A 19,596-nucleotide genomic window follows, 5' to 3' on the forward strand; every position below is an offset into this window, starting at 1 on the left:
GGTGGTCAACAAATAAACAAATAAATATGCAATATTGTACAGGATTTATACAATAAATTCACAAATAAATCATGAATAGGTTTTACCTGCTCAGGTAGGACAATGAAGCAGGGAAGGGTGATTGGGAGGTTTGCAGGTTTTGCCAAGTGGAGAGGGGGGTGAGCATGAGAGACTAAGGTCTTGAGGGGAGCCAGAGGCGGGCGTGGCTGAAAGGTGTTCCAGGCGGAGGGCACAGCCTCGCAAAGGCTCAGGGGTGGGGTAGGTGCGGTGGACACCTGCGGGCAGGGGGAGGGAGGGCGGGTGGGCAGAGGGCACAGGGGGAAGCACCGAGGTTATGATAGGACTTTGGCATTGTCTCTTTAGCTGTCACCGGGGTCTAAGGGCAGATACTGCTGTCCCACTGTTCACATGAGGGAACTGGCGGGGCCCAGGGGTCTTTCTCCTTGGGTCTCTTTTGACCCACCAGGCCCGTCAGAGGTGTCGCCCAACACACGGCCGGCACCAGCCCCACCGGTGACTAGGTAGTCAGACACGATGGGGTGCCAAGGAGACGCCCCAACGACCGCTGGGAGGAAACAGGGGAGCTGGGCTGTTGTTGTTGTAAACACGGTGGCTCCACCCCGAACGGAAACACCTGCGTGGGCGGGGCTCGGACAGCCTCGGCCCCCTCCCTCAGGGTCTCTACCCCGCTGGCCCAGGGCGGGGCGGGCTTGCTGCAGGCTGAAGTTCGGGCGGTGCCCCCCTCTGACCTGTCCCTGCCCCTTCCTGCCCTCTTTGATGCGGCCCCACTTCCTCTGGCAGGAACCCCCGCCCTCCTGGGCCAGGGTAAAAAGGAGCCGCTGGGCTGATCCCGAGGCGGCTTCCTCTCCCCACGGCCCTGTCTCCCAACCCTTGTACCAGTGGTGTGCTGCGGTCCCTGGTACAGGCATGGGGGGCAGGGACCTGGGGGCCCGCAGCGCCAGGCCCCGAGGGACGAAGCCGGCGGGGCGACTCCAGCGCGCCTCCAATCTGTGCATGGTGAGGGTCTGTCTCCTCGCGATCCCTGAAGTCCTCATCTCGCTCTCCATCCCTTCTCCGGCTTTTTCAGTCTATACCTGTCACCCTCCAGCCGGCCTGCCCGGCTCTGACTTTGTGTGATGCTCATGGTCCGTCAGTTTCTGAAATCCGAGTCTGTCGCCACCTGTGGTTTCCGTCCCTGCCCTCTGCCCACGCTGCTCCCGATCTGATGATACTCCTAAGATGCCTCTCCGTTTTCCCATCTTCTCTGAATGCCTTCCGCCACTACCGCCTGGGGACGCCTCATCTCCCACATCTTTCCCTCGAGGTCACCCTGTCGGCAATCTTTCCCTTGATTTACTTGACCCTGTCCCTATTTCTCCCTATTTCCTCGCCTAAGAGTCCTCACCTGTCCATGGAGCGGCCTGCCACCCTGCACTGCTGAGCAGGCTCCAGCCTGGGCCCACCATGCAACGCCCCCGAGGCCAATTTCCTTTCTTGCATTTTCAGGCAAAGGAAATTTCCAAAATCTGAGACCTGGCACTCCGCTACTCACTGGGACTCCAAGCCAAGAAGCCGCCCCCTCAGAAGAGTTTGCTCATCTGCAGATAGGCATGGTGCTCACTTAAAGGCACGAGTGGGGGTGGTGGTGACGGGGGGCACACTCATAGGATGAGCCCTGACTTGCTCCCCTGCCCCACTGAGAAAGGACGGCCAGGTAGCCAGGTGCAAGACCCTCGAGGTTTGGTGCTGGGGGCTGTGACCTCAAGCCAGGCCCAGTGAGCCGCTGCTTCCTCCCTCTCCCCAATGAGGCCAGAAAGGGCCCAGGAGCCCAGGAGCCTCCGCCCTCACTTCCTCCCTAGAGACTGGGGGAGGGGGACAAAGGTAGCAGCTCAAGGCCAGGTAGGTGACAAGGACCAAAAAGGAGACAGAGACACGTGCAGCCTCTTTAGTACAGGCTGTCTTCATTGAGATGACAGACAAGGAGGCAGGACTTGGCCCCCATTCCCATCCTCATGCCCTAGAGCATGAAAAAATACCCCATCTTTCTCACCGTCTTGCTTAACTCCCAGGGACAGTCCCTGCCTCTAGTAATGGCACAGAGAACGGGAACCTGACCCATGACTGAGAAAATAACTTTATTTCGTTTCGGGGGATGGGCAGGTCTACGGTCTCAGAACTTCTGGAATTGCTTCTTGGTGCCCGCAGCCTTGGTGACCTTGAGCACGTTGAAGCGCACGGTCTTGCTCAGGGGCCGGCACTCACCCACGGTGACAATGTCGCCAATCTGGACATCTCTGTAAAGGGAGCCAGCAGCCATGTTACATTGTAGGAGGGGGGACCAGGCTGCCCCAAGCCGGACCCTGGAGGGGAGCCTCCTTCAGGGGCACCGGGTGGAGGCTTCTCAGCTGTGGTTCCACCAAACCCAACGAAGCTCCCGTTTCCAGTTCCGCCACCCCTACACCCTTCTTTACTGAGCACAAACTAGGTGCAGGGCACCCAGCTCCATGCTGGACAGAGGGCGCTCCAACCCTCACCTTTGATTTACAGAGAACTGGAGGCTTGCTTACGGCACCCTCCTTCCCACCCCCACCCTCCACGGTTCACCACCTCCATGGGCAGCTAGCAGGGTGTGGGGGGGTGTTCCTCTTTACATCCGCACCCAGGTCAGGTCCCATATCACTCAGATGAGTGTAGCCCGACCCCTCCCTCCTCTCTGCCTGGAGGGTGGCTGGCCAGGGCTACCCGGGGGCCCCCCATGCTCACCTGAAGCAGGGTGACAGGTGCACGGACATGTTCTTGTGGCGCTTCTCAAAGCGGTTGTACTTTCGGATGTAGTGGAGATAGTCTCGGCGGATGACGATGGTCCTCTGCATCTTCATCTTGGTCACCACGCCTGGGGGAGGGAAGAGACTGGGTCAGACCCCCTGGGGGAAGGCAGGCTGGTAATCCAGAGCTGCAGAGCAGAGTTCCCGAGCAGCCTTGCTCTGGCTTCAGCTGTGCTAAGTGGCTTGCTCAGCAGTGCCCGTGGCAGGCATCTGAAGACCATCGTGAAGATAAACATCATCTGCCAGTGACCCCGAAACCAGAAGTCCGTGTCCTCAGCCCTTCCTCCCTCCCTCAGTCCGAGGAATCTGAACCCAAATCCCCAGAGAGCCTCACTCACCAGACAGGATGCGCCCTCGGATAGAGACATTACCAGTAAAAGGGCATTTCTTGTCAATGTAGGTGCCCTCGATGGCCTGAAGGAATTCAAAAGAGAAAGGGGAGGTCAACAGGTAGTTCCAGAGAACAGGGGGTGTGGCCCTAGGGAAATAAACTACAATTCCCAGCAGCCCTCTGAGCAATTATTCCGAGGTGGGCAGGGCGACTCAGCTTGGGCACACGTGCAGGGAGACAGGGGTCGCAAGTTTTTAAGGGTCTCCGTACCTCCTTGGGCGTCTTGAAACCCAGACCGATGTTCTTGTAGTACCGCGGAAGCTTCTCTTTGCCAGTCTCTCCAAGCAGGACTCTCTTCTTATTTTGAAAGATGGTCGGCTGCTTTTGGTAGGCACGCTCGGTCTACAGGGATGAGGGGGGAAGCCGGTGAGCTCGTAAGCCTGGAGCAAGAAGCAATCGGGCCTGGAAACCTTCCAAGGAACCCCGAGATCCCATCCTCTCCAGCATTTTACGGCCCAAACGCTGGCCTCCAAGGGCGACTGCCCCAGGTTATCTCCTAAAACACTCGTACTCAAACTTGCCTCTAATTCAGACTCAACTCTTAAAGTCGAGGTAGGTCAGCATCTATACTCTATAAAACACTCCCCCGTTGCCTGCGAAATTCACCCCTTAAAGCCCAGAGATACAGAATCAAACCTCGAACACCCCGGACGCACCTTTCGGCAAGGCTCATTGTCCAACACACAGATATCCACCCAGGATTCATTCCTTATACGTAACTCTTAAGGCCCAAGGCCTTCAGAAAACCACCCACCCCATACACCCTGAATATAAGAAAACTATGGAAAAACGCAAAAACACGCGCCGTCTCCCGAATGAATCCCCGGAAATCGGGATCGCTCGGAATTAACCCCCAAACTGGAGCGCGGGGTGCCGCTTTCTCCCCCGAACCCGCACCTGAATGTCCGCCATCTTCACGGCCGCCTGAAAAAAAGAAAGCCGCGGCGGCGTCCGGGTTTCCTTATCGACTGCGCAGGGGCCAGAAAGGAAGTGACGCAAGGGGGCGGGGGGAGCACGGTTCGGGGGCGGTGCCTGGGGCCCTAACCAAGCAGGCGCTTGGGAGGCGGCACCGACGCCGCCATGATGGCGAAGGGCAGAGGGGCGCGAGGCCGCGGACGCTTGTCTCGCGATAGTCCGGCACTGGGAAGGCGTGGCCAGCATTGAGCCCGCCTACGTTATCGCGAGATTTAAAAGGAGGCGGTCATGTTTCTGCGGGGCGTAAGATCACGTGGGCTTTGGGGACCGCGCGGGGTTGTCCCTACAGGATTCGAACGGGATGGGGTGGCTGCCATCTTTTTGCGGAGTGGGCGATCGCACAATCTTAGAAGCATGCAGGGCGACGCCGCCATATTCGTCAGGGGTAGGCGCTACCCAGGAACTTTTTGAAGTTTAATGAAAGTTGTTCTCTTGTCTGTCCCATTTCCTCCCCAGTCAATGGGTTAGTGGGGAAAACAGCCTTTCTGCTGATTTTCTGTCACAGCGCTGACCAGTAGAACGTTCCGCTGTGATGGATATTCTCCGAGCTGTTGACCACGGTAGCCACTAAGGACCTGAATTTTTAACTTGTTTTATTAGATTTACAGTTAAGTAGCCACACTGCGCTAACGTCTTGTGCAGTGGGCAGTGCAGAATGTGTGAAATATGAGTGCTACAGACTTAACAATAAATCACTTGAAAGTTTGTTTAAATTTCTTTCGTTCTTATTAGTTTTGTAAATTTTAAATCATATTTTAAATTGTAGCCAACCCTGTGGGATAGCACTAATGGGGACTTTTCATTTCCTGTTTTAGAAGCTTGTCTTCCCTCCAGAACTGTACTAGATTTATGATTTATTTCTTGAAGAAAAAAAGTAATTCCTAGAGTTTTTGGAGGACTTAGACAGTATTTATATTTTAGATTTTTAAAAAATCAGGATCCACCATTGTTATGTACAATGCGTGCTAACCTATATATAAAAGTTATTTAGAAAAAAGCGTGAGAGAAAACTCTCGCCCCAGTGGTTTACGTCTCCAGGTGGTGGGATTGGGTGTGTGTTCATCTCTGGTTTTTAATGCTCACTGTTTTGCACACCCTTCAGAGTAACTGGTGAGATTTTGACGATAAGGGAAAAACAGAGAAATACTCCTTGACTCTGAAGGGTTGGGGGCGGTTTGGCGATATTTAGGTCGTTAGCTTTTAAACGTTTTTGAACCCAACCCACAATAGGAAATAACATTCTCTGTTGTGATCAGACACACTTCTCTCTCCCCTTATCTCTTTCTCTTCTTCCCTTCCTGTGTTCCTTTCCCTTTCTAACTTTGACGTCTTTCTTTTCCTTCCTGCAATAAGCCGCTTTTTCCTCCCCTTTCCATTTCTATCCTATTTTTATTGCTGTTTACAACCCACCACATTGATTTTTTTTTGACCTGGATTGTGAACAGCCTTGGTATCCAATAATAACCTTGAGCAAACTCTAGTTATTACCTTTAAAGAGACTATTTCTCAGACTGCCAGATTTCACAGACATTTCACAGCAGGGATGCAAAGGCTGATGATGCGGGACAGGACAAATTTCCTCAAGTGACGGGGAAGCCAAGCCCTGTACTGAGACAAGAGGGTCCTTTGGTGGAGAGCGAAGAAAGAATTCAACACAAACACCAAAGTTCGAGTCAAAAGGAAAGTTTATCAGAAAAGGAGTAACACCACAGAGTAAAGTCTACTCTTAGAGGCAGAGAGAGAATAAAGATGCTGAGAGGTATTAAGAGAGACTTGAAAGAAGATAGTATGGGGGTGGGAATTCTGTTTATATATCATTCTTTAGTTCTCGTGTTGTTTTAAAGACTTGTTAACCCATTTCCTTTGACATGGACGTACAATGAGGAAGAGGAAGACTATGTAGCGTGAAAAGGTAAGAATATGGAGCACGAAAAGCCTGCTGGCACTTCCCAGCCTTCGATCCTTAGGTTCTCCACGGTTTAGCCTTATGGAATGACTCTTGGTTCCTGTTTCCCCTTCACAGGAGTGGGGCTGGGCTGTTAGCAATCCCAGCAGACGTCTTCCTTTGTTCTGAAGGTGTCCTCCCGGCCTGGCCACAGAGCTGATCAGCACACTGCAGTGTCTAAATGTGGCTTGATTAACATTTTGCCTCCTCTCTACGTTACTACACCTGGAGATGCTTGTCGTCCCCAGTGAACACAACGATACCTATTAAAACAAGACCCTCCCTGATGGCCCGTTGCTGGCATGCCCACATGCCCTTGGAGCAGCGATCCCTAACCGTTTTGGCACCAGAGCTCCTTTGAGGTCATCAGTTTGGGCACCAGAGCTCCTTTGAGGTCATCAGGCGTTAGATTCTCAAAGGGGCTCTGGTGACGCTGGCGCTGGGGAGGGGCTGCAAATGCAGATGAAGCTCCCCCTCCCCGACTCTCCAGCCGGTTCCTAGCAGGCAGGACAAGCACCAGTCCGTGGCCCAGAGCTTGCGGACCCCTGCCTTGGAGGGTGCTTCAGTGGTGGGCAATTGGGCAAGATGGCACTAGAGCTTTGAAATGCTCCTGCGGTTGGCTGAGCTCAGATTTCGTTTGTCCTACATGAGGATTAAGCGTCAGCACAATTTCATGTGCGTGCTCTAATGTCGAATGTTGATTATCTTCCTCATGGGCTCATTGGCCATCTGGACGCTTTCTTTGGTAAAATGACTTCAAATCTGCGTCTCATCTTTACTTGGTTTGTCTCTTGTGACTGAGATGTTTTAAAAAATATATTTAGGATACAAGTTCTTCACAAGTGAAATGATTTGCAAACATTTTCTCCCAATCCGTGGCTTGTCTTCATCTTTCTAATGGTCTTTTGAAGTGGAAAGACCTAGTTTTATAAATCCAGACTTAACTCGTTGTCCTTTCCCTGGGCTGATTTGACATAGTGTTGCTGTACTTCAGAATGAAACTCTCTGTACCTTTGATCTCTTCTGGAGGCAGCTCCCTGGGTAGCTGGAGCCCCAGGAGGGATTCTAACACTGCCCATGTGCTAATGATCCTGAGGAAACCAAAGCCTGTGGACGTTTTAAGATCAGACACGATAGAATGGCAAGTTCTAACTCGTTCCTGAATTGTAGTAAAATGTCTCATCAACTGGCTTCCTTTGCGGGTCAGGCATTTGAATATCGAACTCCTAAATTAGATTACTTTTAAGCATCGTCCACCAATCCCAACCCAGGGGCAGCATGAATCTAGCTTCCTTTTCCGGGCAGACCTGCTTACCTTTGTCTAACACTTATTAGGTGACTCCAGTGGAACGAGGACAGGTTCTGACGGAGGTGACCAAGGGTAACTGTGAAGGGCTTGCTACCTGCCAAATGCTTTTACCCTTCTAGGGACTCACCCGGGCAGATCTACTGTGCAGTCTTACAGGTAAGGATTATGAGCTTAGAGAATAGTCCACTTCTAGCGCCTAATGAAGCTTGCAAAATGTTTCCTGCCCATTTTCTTTAGACAGAACAGACCCCCTAGTGTGGCAGAAGACTGGAATAGTCCACGGCCCATGGGGGACAGCTTTAGAATGCTGGCAAACCCAATTTGGCAGCTGAAGATCGAGGCAGCTTTGTCAACTGGGCAACATCAGGCACCACCGGCCAGATGGTTTTGAGAAATCAGACAAATCTCTAGTAGTCTAATTCTCCATGAACGACAGGTTATAAAGCGACATTCACCCATTTATCTGTGAAGGATTCCAGCACCACCAGTTTTACTGTTCAAGTCCCCTCCGCCCCTTTTTTGCCAAAGGCCTGGCTGCCCTGGGTCTGCCTCCACAGCAGACACACACTGCGGACACCAAATTTCTGTAAAAATAATTTATTTCTGATCACAAGGTACAGGGAAAAGCGCAAGGGCAAGGCCTGCGACTCCTTGGCTGTCCCAGGACATACATCTGTAAGTGCCCTTGGCACACCACCGGGCTCGGCCGCCCCCGAGCGTCCCTCACATCCCAGCGGCTGCAGACTGCGGAGCGTATCGCGCAGCACCTGGCCTCCTGGAAGTGTAACCTTGTGTTTTCAGCTGACCTGCAAATGCTCAGACTGAACTGACGGTTCCAAGTCATTTCCTAACGCTTTCGTGAACAAGGTCACAAATTACTCCTGCCACTGGAACTTTTCAACGGGCCTTTCTTAAACAGCAGTGACTAAGGTCCCTGCCGAGCTCCCAGCCTTCCAAGGCCCAGGCTGCCTGTGGACCCTGGAAGGCAGTCCCTGGGGGTCCCCGCTACATCCTAGGGCGGCGATGGAGGAAGGGCAGGCCAGGCCAGGCATGAGGAATAAGTGTCAATTTTATTGCGCTCAGACCAGCAGTCCATGGGTCTTGAGGACCTCTGTGTATCTGCCAATTTTCTTCTCCACGTTCTTTTCGGCCTGTTTCCGTAGCCTCTGTGGGGTTGAGAGCGAGCGAGTGGTCAGTGGCTGCTGCCGGGGCCACCTTCACCCCAGTGACTCCATCCCACTACCTACACTCCAGGCTGGGTCTCGGGCAGAGCCCTCGAGGGGCGACAAGGACCATCACATTAGGAGACACTGCCTGCCCAGCCCGGCCGAGGACTGTGGTGTGTGCCGACCCCTCAAGCCCCAGCCCGTCCTCACCATGAGCTGCTTTTTCTTCCGGTAATGGATCTTGGCCTTCTCCTTCCTCTTCTCCTCCAGAGTGGCCGTGACTGCCTGGTACTTCCAGCCAACCTCATGGGCCAGGCGCCCGAGATAAGCAAACTGGGGGCAGGGAGAATGAAGTTGTAAAGAAACAGCCTGGACGGGGGCGAGGGGGGCCACTAGAGGTTGGTAACCTGTCTTAGAGGACTCTGGAAATTTAATAACCCGACTTGTCTCATTGAGTTTGTGTCAGAAAGACCCCGCCCCCTAAGGACCCCGTGCTCCTCCTGGCATCAGCTAAGCCATTGGCATTATCGGCACTGCCCACAGTGGCATCCGCAGACCATCGTGAGAAAAAAACCATCATCTGCCAGTGTTGGGGACCTCAAGTCCACCCCCTCCCCTGCCATGGGCCTGAGGTCCCTAAGTTAGCCCACTGTGTAACCCAGAACTCACCTTCCGCGTAGGCTTCAAGCGCACGACCTTGAGGGCAGCAGGAACCACCATCCGCTTTTTCTGTTAGAGAAGGAGAGGGGCTTAGGGACCTGGAGTGAGGGAGACAGGGAAAGGCCTGGCTGGGGCAGGTGTCTCAGCCAGTGCTGTTCTCACGAGGATCAAACAATGTAGGTAACCGTGGGTCATCAAAGACACCACTGGACGTATGAAGGCTGCCCTGGGGGAGGGGGCTCGGTTGAGCTCACCTTGTCGTAGGGGGGCGGGATCCCATCAAACACCTTGAGGCGGTCCAAGGCGGCTTGGCCCCGCTTGGTCTTGTGGGGCAGCATGCCTGTGAGCAGAGGGATAGCAGCCCTGCTCAGTGGAGCTCACGAGGACCCCCACCAAGGCAGGCGGTCGGGTGGCCTCAGATGGTAGTGCATGTGGGATCATCTCATGGCTGGGAAACTCGAACACGAGTGGGAGAAGTCCTCATCACTGGCCACCCACCCCGTCACCACCTGAAGTTCTCAGGCCCAGCTCACCTCGCACGGTCCGCCAAAAGATGCGGCTGGGGGCCCGGAAGTGGTAGGGACCTCGGGAAGGGTTGGTGTTCATCCGCTTGCGGAGGAAGGCCAGGTACTTCACTGTCGGGAAGAGAACGTGAGGCCCCATGATTCCCAGGCAAACGCTGACTACGTGGCAACACGCACCCACACTCCCAAGGGAGCCCACACTAGCACCTCCAACCATTGGTCGGGTCACTGCTGGAGCCTACGGAGACCGAGCACCTCCAAAGTCAATCCTCTCCAGCCCTTCTCCCACACTTTAACTTACACTTGTTTCTGTAGAAATTGCCAGAAATGTTGATGCCCTCACAACGCACCACCACCACCTTCCGGCCTAGAGAAAGAAAGGTAACCATGGAGGACACAGGTCAAGAAGCCACACGAGAGCTCTACCTACACCTGACCACTCACCTGCCCAGTTACTGCCGAGGACCCAAGGGAGAACACCCCCAAGACACAGAGCAGCAATGAGCAGAGCTGGATCCGCGCTAGAACGTTACCCCAACAGAACATAATTTCTGATCCCACAGCCCCCAACCCGAGGAAGGAACAGACAGTAGGTCTCAGAGCGGTGCATGGGGTTGATCTCATGGTCGTGAGACTCAAACGAAAGATGGTGATTGTTGCTCATCACTGACCGCTGGTCGGAGCTCACGTCTGGGGGAGCTGCAGGTAGAGCGCACTTACCCAGCAGTACCTGCTTGGCCACGATGGCCGCCAGGCGGCCCAGGAGATGGCCTCGGCCATCAAGCACCAGGACCTGCTGGAGATAGGGTGGGAAGGCTTAGAGGCATCCGCGGCTTCCCTCACCCCAAGAAACCAATGCTTCTCACTTGTTTTACCTTATCCCCCAGGGTGCCTATCAGACCTCGGAACTAGGGACCAAGGCTCACTTTACAGACGAAGCCAAAAATACAAATGCCTGATTGAAGATTTCAGTGAGCAAAGTAAGAACTTTTACATTTCGACTGCTTGAAAAGCAGGAATTTTTATGCCCAGACCAAAGCTTCTTCGTTAAGAACAAAAGTCATCCCTCTTTTACTCCAAACTTGGTTCTCCGTCCTCAATCAGACCCATCCCCTCCTTCGTGCACGTTACAGAAGAAACCAGAACAGTGAGGTAAGCTTCTGCTGTCTTCACTGTGGGCCCCACGTGGTTAGGGACACATGATGTCTCCAAGACTGTGGAGCTTTTTATTTTTATAACTCCTACTCCCAACGACAAATCTTCAGAGGATCCATTAAATCCACCAAAAGCGAGAGAAGCAATGCATTCCTGAAAGCCCCCTAGGCAAGAGATCTCTCGTCCCACTGCAGATTTCGTACCAAAATACCCAGAGCTGCAAGAGAAGCCTCATTCCCGCTCCCACCAGAGATTACCGCAAGGCCGCCTTGCGCAAAACGCAGCCAAATGCGGCCGCCTTCCACGTGCTCCCCCAGCGATGACGGGGACAACACGGGTCCGATCGGCCAAGGCCTGGCCCAGAACAAGGCAAACGAGGCCTAACTTGCTCCCCCGGCGCCGCAAGCCCCATCCTCGCTCCTCGTGGAGGAACGAGGATGCCGAATTCACCCAGCCGCGGGCGCAGAGTCCCAATATCTCCTATTTCCCCGTTACAGACTCCTTTTAACCCAGAAGCTCCCCGTTTCGTTCAGCTATCGCGCTCAGGATTCACTACACACGTATGACCAACCCCGTTTCAGCCTGCACCCCACGCCGCGCCGGACCGCGCGGAGAATCTACCTGACTCTCCGCCATGTTCGGCAGCCGCTGGGGAAAGAGAGACGCGTAGGCGCAGGGTTTCTTATCCCTTGAAACAGGGGCGGAGGAAGTGACGCAACACGGACACGTGAGCACCTTCCCGTCGTTTCATTGGCCAGTGTCGTGCGCGTGCGCAGGTAGCCCCTCCCTTTAGAAGGCGGGTCGTCTCCTGATTGTCCAATCCGGGAGCCGTTCCCAGCGGCCTTCGGCGGCCATGATTGTGCGGGGCGAGAGATCACGTGGGGCGCGGCTGTCCAGCTTCGGCCTCCGTACGTTTGAGGGGTTGCCTGTGTTTCTCGCGCAAACCGCCTGCGGTGTTAGCGAGAAGCATCGTGACCCCCCTCAAGCGACAGCAGGCTGTAGGGCATGTGGTGGCCTGCACTGGCTCAGGTGCCCCTTGGGGACCCGCACAGCGCTACCTCCGTCCGTGGGCGCCATCGTCATGTACTGAGGCCGTGTCCCATGTCTTGAGCCCCGAGAAGGGGCCGAGCTGGTTCTGACTCCCGTCCGGGCCCGGTACCGGGCCTGGGCCCCGTGAGGTCTCAGAAAACAGGTTTCGAACGAAACATTCACTGCATTAACTGAAAAACTCAAGACTCTGATCCAAACTGCCCCATCCACACCCTGTCCCATCCACAGACAGGCCTGGCCAGAGCTGGTAGAAAAGGCTGATTTATATACAGTTTCCTGGGGACAAGGGCTTTGTACAGAGGGGGGCAGGTGGGGTTGGGGCCGGCGCTGGGTGCTGGCGTTGCCTCCATCCTCGGGAGAGAGTGACAGGGGCAGTGCTGTCGAGGAAGGGACCAGTCTCTAGCTGACTTCCTCCAAGTCCCGGCTCTGTGTCCTCTGGCGGGTGACTCCTCTCTCTGGGCCTCAGTGTCCCCCTCTGTAAAACGGGATGATAGATGTGTCTGTCTCAATGGGCCGTCTGAGGATCCGTGGACAGAGAGGAAAGCAGGAAGCTCAGGGCTCTGCCCAGACTAAGGAATCAAGGTCGCGCACAGCCAGCGCTCACTACGAGTGCAGGCCTCGCTGTCCAGGAGGGCTTCACGGTGATGGACATGTCCTAGATCTGTGCTCTCCACCACAGCCGCCATCCCAGCCACGTGAATATCGAGCCCTCCAAAAGTGGCCAGTGCGCCCGAGTTTTTCATTTTCCCCGATTTTAACTTCAATAGCGTGGTTATTGAGCGGGCGAGAAAACGGGGTGCTGGACAGGGACGCAGGTGGGAAGAAAACTCCTCGATGTTATTACTTACAAAAAAATCAGAAAATTTTTGTTCAGAAACGTGCTGAAATGAAAAATCATTACGTTTAGAAACATCCTCCAACCAGTTACCGGAAAACTTGCGTGTTTCAAACACCTCGAACAGGTGAATCTACTTCAGCAAGTGTAAATTCCAGGACACCTAAGTACAGATCAAGTTTTTCTGATAGAAATTTAGCCTCTGAATTGAGATGTGTGGTGAGGGTACCATACATACGTACTTACTGGATTCTGAAGAGTCGGTATGAAAAAACGTAAAAGATCCCATTCATAATTTTAGAAAATAATTGATTACATGTTGAAATGGCAATATTTTGGATACGTGGGGTGAAATAAAATATATTATTTAAAGTAATCTGTTTCTAGCATACGGAATATAGTCAATAGTGTTGACGATGACATACAGTGCCAGGTGGATACCAGACCAACCGGGAGAATTACTTCCTAAATTATATAAATGTCTAACCGCTCTGCTTTACACCTGAAACTAATACAAAATAATATTAAACGTCAACTCGAATTGAAAAATTAAAATTAAAAAAATTAAAGGAACCTGGTCCCTTATACCTTTTTTTTTTTAACGTGGCCATTAGAAAACTTAAAATCACTTGCGTTTCTTGTGTTCTATTTCCATTGGACAGCATCGCCCTAAAGGCTTTGCATGTGCTGTCTCACTGAACCTCTAGACAACTCAGTGGTAGAAGGACTATTATTAGTCTTTTGGACAGATAAAGAAACTGAGGCAGGAGAGTGAAAGTCACAGGTGCCAGAACCAGACAGTTCAGTCAGATCTTGGCTCTGTCCCTCACGAGCTGTGTGTCTTCTGGCAAATTATTTACCTCTCTGTGCCTTGGTTTCAGCCTCTGTGAAATGGGGGTAATAATCGTACCAGCTTCTCAGTTAAGCAAGTGAATGTGTGGGAGCCCCAGAGCAAGGCCCGTGTCACAGAGACACTGTGGGTGCACGTGATTCCTGCAAAATGTTTCTTCCTGTCAGACCCGCTGAGGCCTCGCTCCTTCCCCTCCGCTGACTCATCTGCCACCAGCCCCACACCTGATCCCAGGTCCCTTCCTCCATCACATGCCTCCCATGGCTTGGTGCTGCTCTGCTCAGGATGTACCAGCTCCCTTGCCTGGCCTCTGTGGCGTTTTTTAACCCCCCCACCCACAGCCGCCTCAGGCTGCAGCACCCTTTCACACCTAGAGGGGTCCCCTCTGCCGGCTCCAGGAGGCAGCTCTCTCCCGGCTTGCAGACTCCTGCATCCAAATATCTCCCTAGGGGTCCCTCACGCCCACGGGTCCCCACTGAGCTCGCTGTCTTGCCTTAATTTCCCTCCTCTTCAAGGTTTGCCCACTGTGCATCCAGTCACTGGTCCAGACCTAGGGTTATCTGTGCCACCATCCCCCGCAAGTCTGCCCCTCCCGATCCCTGAGTCCTGACTCTGCCCGTCCCCTCCTCTCCATCTCCATGGTCCCAGTCTGACTGAGCCCTTGTCCTCTCCCCCTGGACCCTCACCCAGCTTTCTCTTTGGCCTCCAGTCTCTCTTCCAGCCTGTGCCCCTCGTGGCCCAGGAGGGGTCTCCCTGCATCCAGAGCTGACCTCCCCCTCCCCTGCTGACAGGTGCATTCCTTGCCTTGTACACCACACACACACACACACACACACACACACACAGAGGAAGTCCAGAGTCCTCAGCTTGCTGAAGACTCTAGACGAGTCCTCATCTAGGAATGAGTCAGTTGGCCACCAGCTACAGGGGCAGCACGTCCTGGGGACTGCAGGCAGGTGGCACCTGCAGCCCCCAGAAGGTCAGCCATAGTTGGGTGACTGGGGCCTCTGGCCATCCCCTCAGCCCTCCCTACCCCCTCCGCCCACCCTGCTGGCTCACCTGCTCCCCAGGGTAGGGTGTCCCCTGCCTCCTCCTTCGCCAGCACAGGCACCAGGTGGTGGCCAGCAGGAGGGCCATCGGCAGCAGCAGCAGGAGGAGCAGCAGAGGGGCCTGAGGGGCTGGTGGGGCTGTGGCCCCCAAAGCCCCAGGGATCCTTGGGGGCAGCAGGGTGGAGGAGTCTGAGGGTAGAGAGGGGGCTGTGTGACCAAGGAGAAGGGCGAGGCCAGGGAAGAAAAGACCTTCTTGGTGCTGGCTGTGTGACCTTGGGTGGGCTGCCAGCCTCTCTGTGCCAGTCTCCTGATCTGTGAAACGGGGGCCATCACTACACCTGCCTCATAAGATTGTCTCAAAGCTTAAATGAGCGCACATACAGAAAGAGCGTGGAACGGGGTCTGGCACGTAGGAAGGCTGCATTATTTTATAACTGGACAAATGTTTCTAGGGCTTTCATATCGCTTTATTTTTAATTCGTCCCCTAATAGTCTGTGAGCTGCATATAGGGGACAGTACCCTTTTCTGTCACATTTATTTGCCCACTACTTAGTGCTCCCTAAATAAGGGTATAAGAGTTTAATTTACATAAATTACATATTTGAATGAATGAATGAATGGATAATAAACAATGAAAGATATGACATTTGAAGGTCTGATGGCCCACGGGGCCCCACACCATCTGGCCCCCTTTGGTCCCTCTGTACCCTCATGTCCCACCCTCTGCCTCAGGGCCTTCGTGCTGGCTGTTCCCCTTGTTCCCAGCTTTTAGCGACTTTTCAACAACGACCTCAGACTGCTATTCCATCATCTTGTTTTAATTTGCCTGCATACGGCTTGTTTACACTCAGATATTTTCCTGTTTATTTGATTCTTTACAAGTTTATTGTCTGTGTCCTGATTAGCGTGTGTGCCCCACATGTGCACAGACTTGGCCTTGTTCTGTGCTGTGTCACCAGGGCCAGGCACCAGGGAGGTGGCTAATAAAACTTGGTTGAGTAAATGAATAGCAGCGGTGTAACTACAAATGACTAGCAAAGCTAAATATAAATGCAAAATATTGGAAATGCAGGGAGAAATCGAGGAAAAATCCACTTTGAGTGAGTTTTCTTTAACTATTCTCTCAGAACCTGACAAATCTAGTAGACAAATAGTCCGAGGACAGAAAGACTCTGAATAATAACTGATACGGTAGATAGGATATGAAAATCCTGAACAAAAGCGAATTTACATTTTTGTAAACTTTTAAAATATGGCTACTAGAAATTATGTACTTAATCAATGAGACTCTCCTCGTATTGCTAGGGCACAGGGTCACCTTAGACGAACAGGAAGGGACCGTCATCTCTTGTCAGAGATGGGTAAACTGAGTCCTGGGATGGAGAATGAACTTGAGGGAACATGCTCACAGGCACGCAGCCCATGGGAGCTGGTGGGGACCGGGCCACCCCAAGGGGATGGTGTGAGGGACTGTCAGGGTGAAGAGGAGGGGCTGGGCTGGGGGTCTGGGGAGCTGGGGGGCTTTACCGGGCTGACACTGCAGCTCCAGGCACCCGGAGAAATTCCAACGGGTGATCCAGGGCTTCAGGGCCAGCAGCTGCTCGGAGGTGTCCTGCAGGAGGTGGGAGATGTTGGTCTGGACGAAGCGAAGACAGCTGGGGAGGGGCTGGGGGCAGGGGAGGGAGACGTCACCACCGCGCTGCCCCCATCACCTCAGGCCAAGGGCCTCCCCTGCCCAGTGACGCCCAGCGACAGGGCCCAGCCAGGCCTGGATCTCAGAGGGAGAGTCTGGCCCCTGCTTCCCCTTGTTGCTAGGGAAAAGCATCCTTAGCAATGCCTAGCAACGACCGAGGGAGACTTGGGTGCAGAGGGCATTTAGATCCCCTGTTTCTCCTGGCTGCTTGGGGAGAGAACCCCTTAGCAATGCCCTGCAGCAGAGCCTGAGAGATACGCTCGAGATTCGTGCACCGGGCCCAGGCCCTTCACCGTCCTCCGGTGCCCAGAGAAGTGTTAGGGCTCAGGGACGGCCCCCAGGGGGACTGGGGTTCCAGCTCCACCTCTCTTGAGTTGCTCCGTCAAAGAAATCTCCAGTAAGGCCGAGGTGAGCTTCGCTTCCCATTCCCTAGGAAGACATCTCGCTCCCCTCACTTGTCCCCCAAGTTCAGGCTGACCTGGAAGGTACATAAGGTGACAAAGTGTATCTCGGTGTTCACGGCCTCCAGCAGCTTTTGCATCTGGGACCCAGCCACAGTCTTGAGCCGTCCCATCCAGCGCTGGGCAAGGACTAGGCGCCAGAAGGCCCCGCAGAGCTTGTCCTGGGGGAGAGACAGCCCGAGCTCTGGGTCCCTGGGGCAGGGAGGGAGGGAGGGAGCGGCGCGCGCGGGGTCGAGAAAGGAGGAGGATGCTAGGGGCCCGGACTCCTGGATCCGAGGGCAGAGGGGGCCGGGTTGGCGAAGTGGCCTGGTCCCCTGAGGGGCGGTGCTTCTCGAGTCTCTTTCCCACCTCCGCCCAGGCCCCTCCCATCCCTGACTCACGTCCTGCAGGTTGGAGGCCACCGTGACCGGGTAGTCTTGCAGAAGGTAGTCAGACTGTGGGAGAAAACGGGGTCAGGTCAGGCTGAAGACGGGAAAAAAAACAGAACTGTGGACACCCAGGGAAGTGGGGGACAAGGAGCCACAAAGACAGAGCCCCGGACAGGGGGCGCTCAGACCCGGCCACAGAACCCCGGCCTGGGACAGGGCGGCGGGAGGGGACGCGGAGGGGCGCGGCTCACCAGCTTGCGGATGGCGTCCGCGAAGGTGGACGAGATGGGGCTGTGCCGGAAGGAGCAGTCGGGGGTCCCCCGAAGGCCTGGGCTGAGCAGCAGCAGTAGCAGCAGGGAGGTCTGTGGGGGCGGGCGCATAGCCCTGTCGGCGCCGCACCCCCAGGCCAGGCGACGCCCCGGCCCCTACTCCCGCCACCCTCCGCTTTCCCCAGGCCCGGTCCATGTCTTCATTCTGAGCCCCCTCCTCCGGCCGGCTCCCGTCTGCCCACGTGTGACACCCCCGTCCCTAGTCCTCCCCGCTCCGGTCCACGCTGTTTTCAGCCTCCTTCGCCCCGTCTCTCTCTCTCTCTCTCTCTCTGTCCGCATCTCGCCGACTTGGCCCGTGGGTCTTGGTCTCCGCTCACCTCTGCCCGGCATCTTCTCTTCTGTGTCCACCCCCTGCCCTCCTGTGCTCACTCTCCCGTCTGTCCTTCCATCCGGGTCTTCCATCCGTACCCAGCTCCCTGTTTCGTCCCCCGACCCCTGTCCACCTCCCGCACCTCCATCCATCTCCCTCCACCTCAGTCTGTCTGCCTCTGCCCCGTCCCCCTCACCCACCCTTGTGTCGCCCCGACCTCCGTTTGTCCATCTCCCCACCTCAGTCCATCTCCCCCCACCTCCGTCAATCCTCTGCCCGGCTCTTCCCGCCCCCTACCCCCCGCGCATCTCCCCTCTCGGCTCTGCGGGTCCTGACACTGCCCTGCCTTTCCCACACCTTGTGTCCCAGGTATACGCACGGTTGGGCTCCAGGCTGGCGCCAACACTATCATCTCGGCCAGGGGCCCCTCATGCCTGTGGCCAGATCTTGGAAGGGACAGAAAAGCGAGTGTCGGACACCTACACCACAGCCCCTTCCTCGCCCGCCTCTTCACCTCCCCGCCCCTCCGTCGGCCCCTTGATGTGGCTAAGTTTCCTCCTCCTTCTCCCTCAGGCTTCCTGCGTGCGCCCCAGTTATGGTGAAAACCCGGCATCTCCCCTTCTAAGAACCCCGACGTCCGGTCCCCGGAACCCTCCCCCAGACAGGGACCCAGGAATCCGACGCCCACCCCTCCTCCCTCTGCTCCAGGAGGGGGACCCCAGCCCCGCCCCTCGGGGACCCGGAGCCCATTTCTCCTCGCGCACCAAGCTAGCCCCGACTGGGTGTGGAGAGAGCCAGGCAGGGTGACAGCGAGAGAGCGAAAGTGAAAGGAAATTTTGGGGGGAGAAAGTGAACTGGGGTGGATTTGGCTGAGGCCAGGGGCGCCACCTGGTGGTGGCAGGTGGCGGCTCACGCCACGGAGGGCGCCTTGCCCGGTAGGGCTTGAGGTAAGGCGGATCCCCCAGGGTAGGACACGCAGTGGAAGGGGAGCTGGGGCTTAAACCCGGGTCTCAGAATCAACGCACACAGGGCACGGAGGGGGTCACCCCGAGTCCTTCATCTTCGCCTTAACCTCCCGCTCGCCCTCCGCCGCCGCAGACCTTGGCGTGGACTTGCGATTCTGCCTCTCACTGCCCAGGCAGTCCCGTCCACCAGCGAATTTGTTGGCCGAACGTCAGAACATGTCCAGAATCCGGTCACTTCTCATCATTCCCGCTGCCGTCCCCCGGGGGTCTGAATATCACTGTGGCCTCCTCACCTGGCTTCTCGACACCGCCCGCACCCCCTCAGCCTGCTCCCCACATCTAGCTTGTGACAATCTAAGTCAGCTCACGTCCCTACTCGGCTCCAAACCCTGCCCCGCCTTCCACCGCACTCAGAGTGAGACCAAGTCCTCTCCGTGGCCGGCACAGAACTGACCTCTGGCCCGGCCTCCTCCTACGCCCGGGACAGGTGCGCTCCTGCCCCAGGGCCTTTGCACCGGCCGATCCCGCAGCCTGAATGCCATCCCCCCAGATGCCCACACAGCTCCCCCCCACCCCCATCTCATTCGGGCCTTTGCTCAAACGCGCAGGCAAATGCTCCTATCGCCCTTGTCCAAACTGCTCCCCTGCTTCGGTGTCGCCCTTGTCACTTATCACCTTCTGACACACAACGCACTTTGCACTTCTGGTCGGTTTCCGTTCCAGAAGGAACACGGT

At 55.3% G+C, this 19,596-nt stretch overlaps 3 protein-coding genes and 5 non-coding genes across 15 annotated transcripts; all 8 read right to left on the reverse strand.

The window, feature by feature from the left end:
- Positions 1-2,116: 2,116 nt before the first annotated feature.
- On the reverse strand, positions 2,117-4,272 carry RPS11 (ribosomal protein S11). Its single transcript, XM_039878671.1, has 5 exons — positions 4,114-4,272; positions 3,427-3,558; positions 3,164-3,239; positions 2,764-2,893; positions 2,117-2,294 (listed from the first exon to the last, which is right to left on the reverse strand). Exons 1-5 carry the CDS (start codon positions 4,126-4,128, stop codon positions 2,171-2,173), a joined length of 477 nt encoding a protein of 158 aa, XP_039734605.1. The 5' UTR covers positions 4,129-4,272; the 3' UTR covers positions 2,117-2,170.
- Positions 2,982-3,069, reverse strand: LOC120615595 (small nucleolar RNA SNORD35). The gene has a single exon (XR_005656317.1). It is a non-coding gene; the product is annotated as a small nucleolar RNA SNORD35 (small nucleolar RNA).
- A 3,754-nt stretch (positions 4,273-8,026) lies between the features above and the next one.
- Positions 8,027-11,687, reverse strand: RPL13A (ribosomal protein L13a). 2 transcript variants are annotated; one of them, XM_039878672.1, is made up of 8 exons: positions 11,572-11,687; positions 10,516-10,591; positions 10,097-10,162; positions 9,805-9,906; positions 9,526-9,611; positions 9,281-9,340; positions 8,822-8,944; positions 8,027-8,611 (listed from the first exon to the last, which is right to left on the reverse strand). In XM_039878672.1, the coding sequence occupies exons 1-8, from the start codon at positions 11,584-11,586 to the stop codon at positions 8,525-8,527; spliced, it is 615 nt and encodes a 204-aa protein (XP_039734606.1). In that variant the 5' UTR covers positions 11,587-11,687; the 3' UTR covers positions 8,027-8,524. The 2 variants fall into 2 exon arrangements, with proteins under 2 accessions (XP_039734606.1, XP_039734607.1); XM_039878673.1 differs by having other exon boundaries at positions 10,516-10,588; positions 11,572-11,656.
- LOC120615594 (small nucleolar RNA SNORD35) lies at positions 9,109-9,196 on the reverse strand. The gene has a single exon (XR_005656316.1). It is a non-coding gene; the product is annotated as a small nucleolar RNA SNORD35 (small nucleolar RNA).
- On the reverse strand, positions 9,407-9,477 carry LOC120615593 (small nucleolar RNA SNORD34). Its single transcript, XR_005656315.1, has one exon. It is a non-coding gene; the product is annotated as a small nucleolar RNA SNORD34 (small nucleolar RNA).
- Positions 9,681-9,765, reverse strand: LOC120615591 (small nucleolar RNA Z195/SNORD33/SNORD32 family). Its single transcript, XR_005656313.1, has one exon. It is a non-coding gene; the product is annotated as a small nucleolar RNA Z195/SNORD33/SNORD32 family (small nucleolar RNA).
- On the reverse strand, positions 10,386-10,469 carry LOC120615592 (small nucleolar RNA Z195/SNORD33/SNORD32 family). Its single transcript, XR_005656314.1, has one exon. It is a non-coding gene; the product is annotated as a small nucleolar RNA Z195/SNORD33/SNORD32 family (small nucleolar RNA).
- A 558-nt stretch (positions 11,688-12,245) lies between the features above and the next one.
- FLT3LG (fms related receptor tyrosine kinase 3 ligand) lies at positions 12,246-19,139 on the reverse strand. 7 transcript variants are annotated; one of them, XM_039878668.1, is made up of 8 exons: positions 18,997-19,139; positions 18,276-18,342; positions 17,509-17,619; positions 17,270-17,323; positions 16,907-17,050; positions 16,263-16,401; positions 14,745-14,923; positions 12,246-12,475 (listed from the first exon to the last, which is right to left on the reverse strand). In XM_039878668.1, exons 2-8 carry the CDS (start codon positions 18,306-18,308, stop codon positions 12,263-12,265), a joined length of 873 nt encoding a protein of 290 aa, XP_039734602.1. In that variant the 5' UTR covers positions 18,309-18,342; positions 18,997-19,139; the 3' UTR covers positions 12,246-12,262. The 7 variants fall into 7 exon arrangements, with proteins under 7 accessions (XP_039734602.1, XP_039734601.1, XP_039734600.1 ...); XM_039878667.1 differs by lacking the exon at positions 18,997-19,139 and adding an exon at positions 18,661-18,746; XM_039878666.1 differs by lacking the exon at positions 18,997-19,139 and adding an exon at positions 18,585-18,648.
- Between the last annotated feature and the right edge of the window lie 457 nt (positions 19,140-19,596).

This window comes from Pteropus medius, unplaced genomic scaffold (assembly GCF_902729225.1).
Source record: "Pteropus medius unplaced genomic scaffold, Ma_sr-lr_union100, whole genome shotgun sequence".
NCBI classification, from domain to species: domain Eukaryota; kingdom Metazoa; phylum Chordata; class Mammalia; order Chiroptera; family Pteropodidae; genus Pteropus; species Pteropus medius.

What these genes read in the sequence shown, in the direction of transcription:
- RPL13A (XM_039878672.1), bottom strand. An exon ending in GGCCAAGCAGGTACTGCTGG is followed by an intron (nt 10,163 to 10,515) that starts GTAAGTGCGCTC and finishes TTCTTTCTCTAG; the next exon opens with GCCGGAAGGTGGTGGTGGTG. An exon ending in TCCCGCCCCCCTACGACAAG is followed by an intron (nt 9,341 to 9,525) that starts GTGAGCTCAACC and finishes CTTCTCTAACAG; the next exon opens with AAAAAGCGGATGGTGGTTCC.
- FLT3LG (XM_039878664.1), bottom strand. Translation starts at nt 18,509, where the DNA reads ATGCCGGGTTTTCACCATAACTGGGGCGCACGCAGGAAGCCTGAGGGA. An exon ending in TGGCCTCCAACCTGCAGGAC is followed by an intron (nt 17,051 to 17,269) that starts GTGAGTCAGGGA and finishes TCTCTCCCCCAG; the next exon opens with GACAAGCTCTGCGGGGCCTT. An exon ending in GGAGCTGCAGTGTCAGCCCG is followed by an intron (nt 14,924 to 16,262) that starts GTAAAGCCCCCC and finishes CTCTACCCTCAG; the next exon opens with ACTCCTCCACCCTGCTGCCC.
- RPS11 (XM_039878671.1), bottom strand. An exon ending in CCGAGGGCGCATCCTGTCTG is followed by an intron (nt 2,894 to 3,163) that starts GTGAGTGAGGCT and finishes TCCCTCCCCCAG; the next exon opens with GCGTGGTGACCAAGATGAAG. An exon ending in CACCTGTCACCCTGCTTCAG is followed by an intron (nt 2,295 to 2,763) that starts GTGAGCATGGGG and finishes CTCCCTTTACAG; the next exon opens with AGATGTCCAGATTGGCGACA.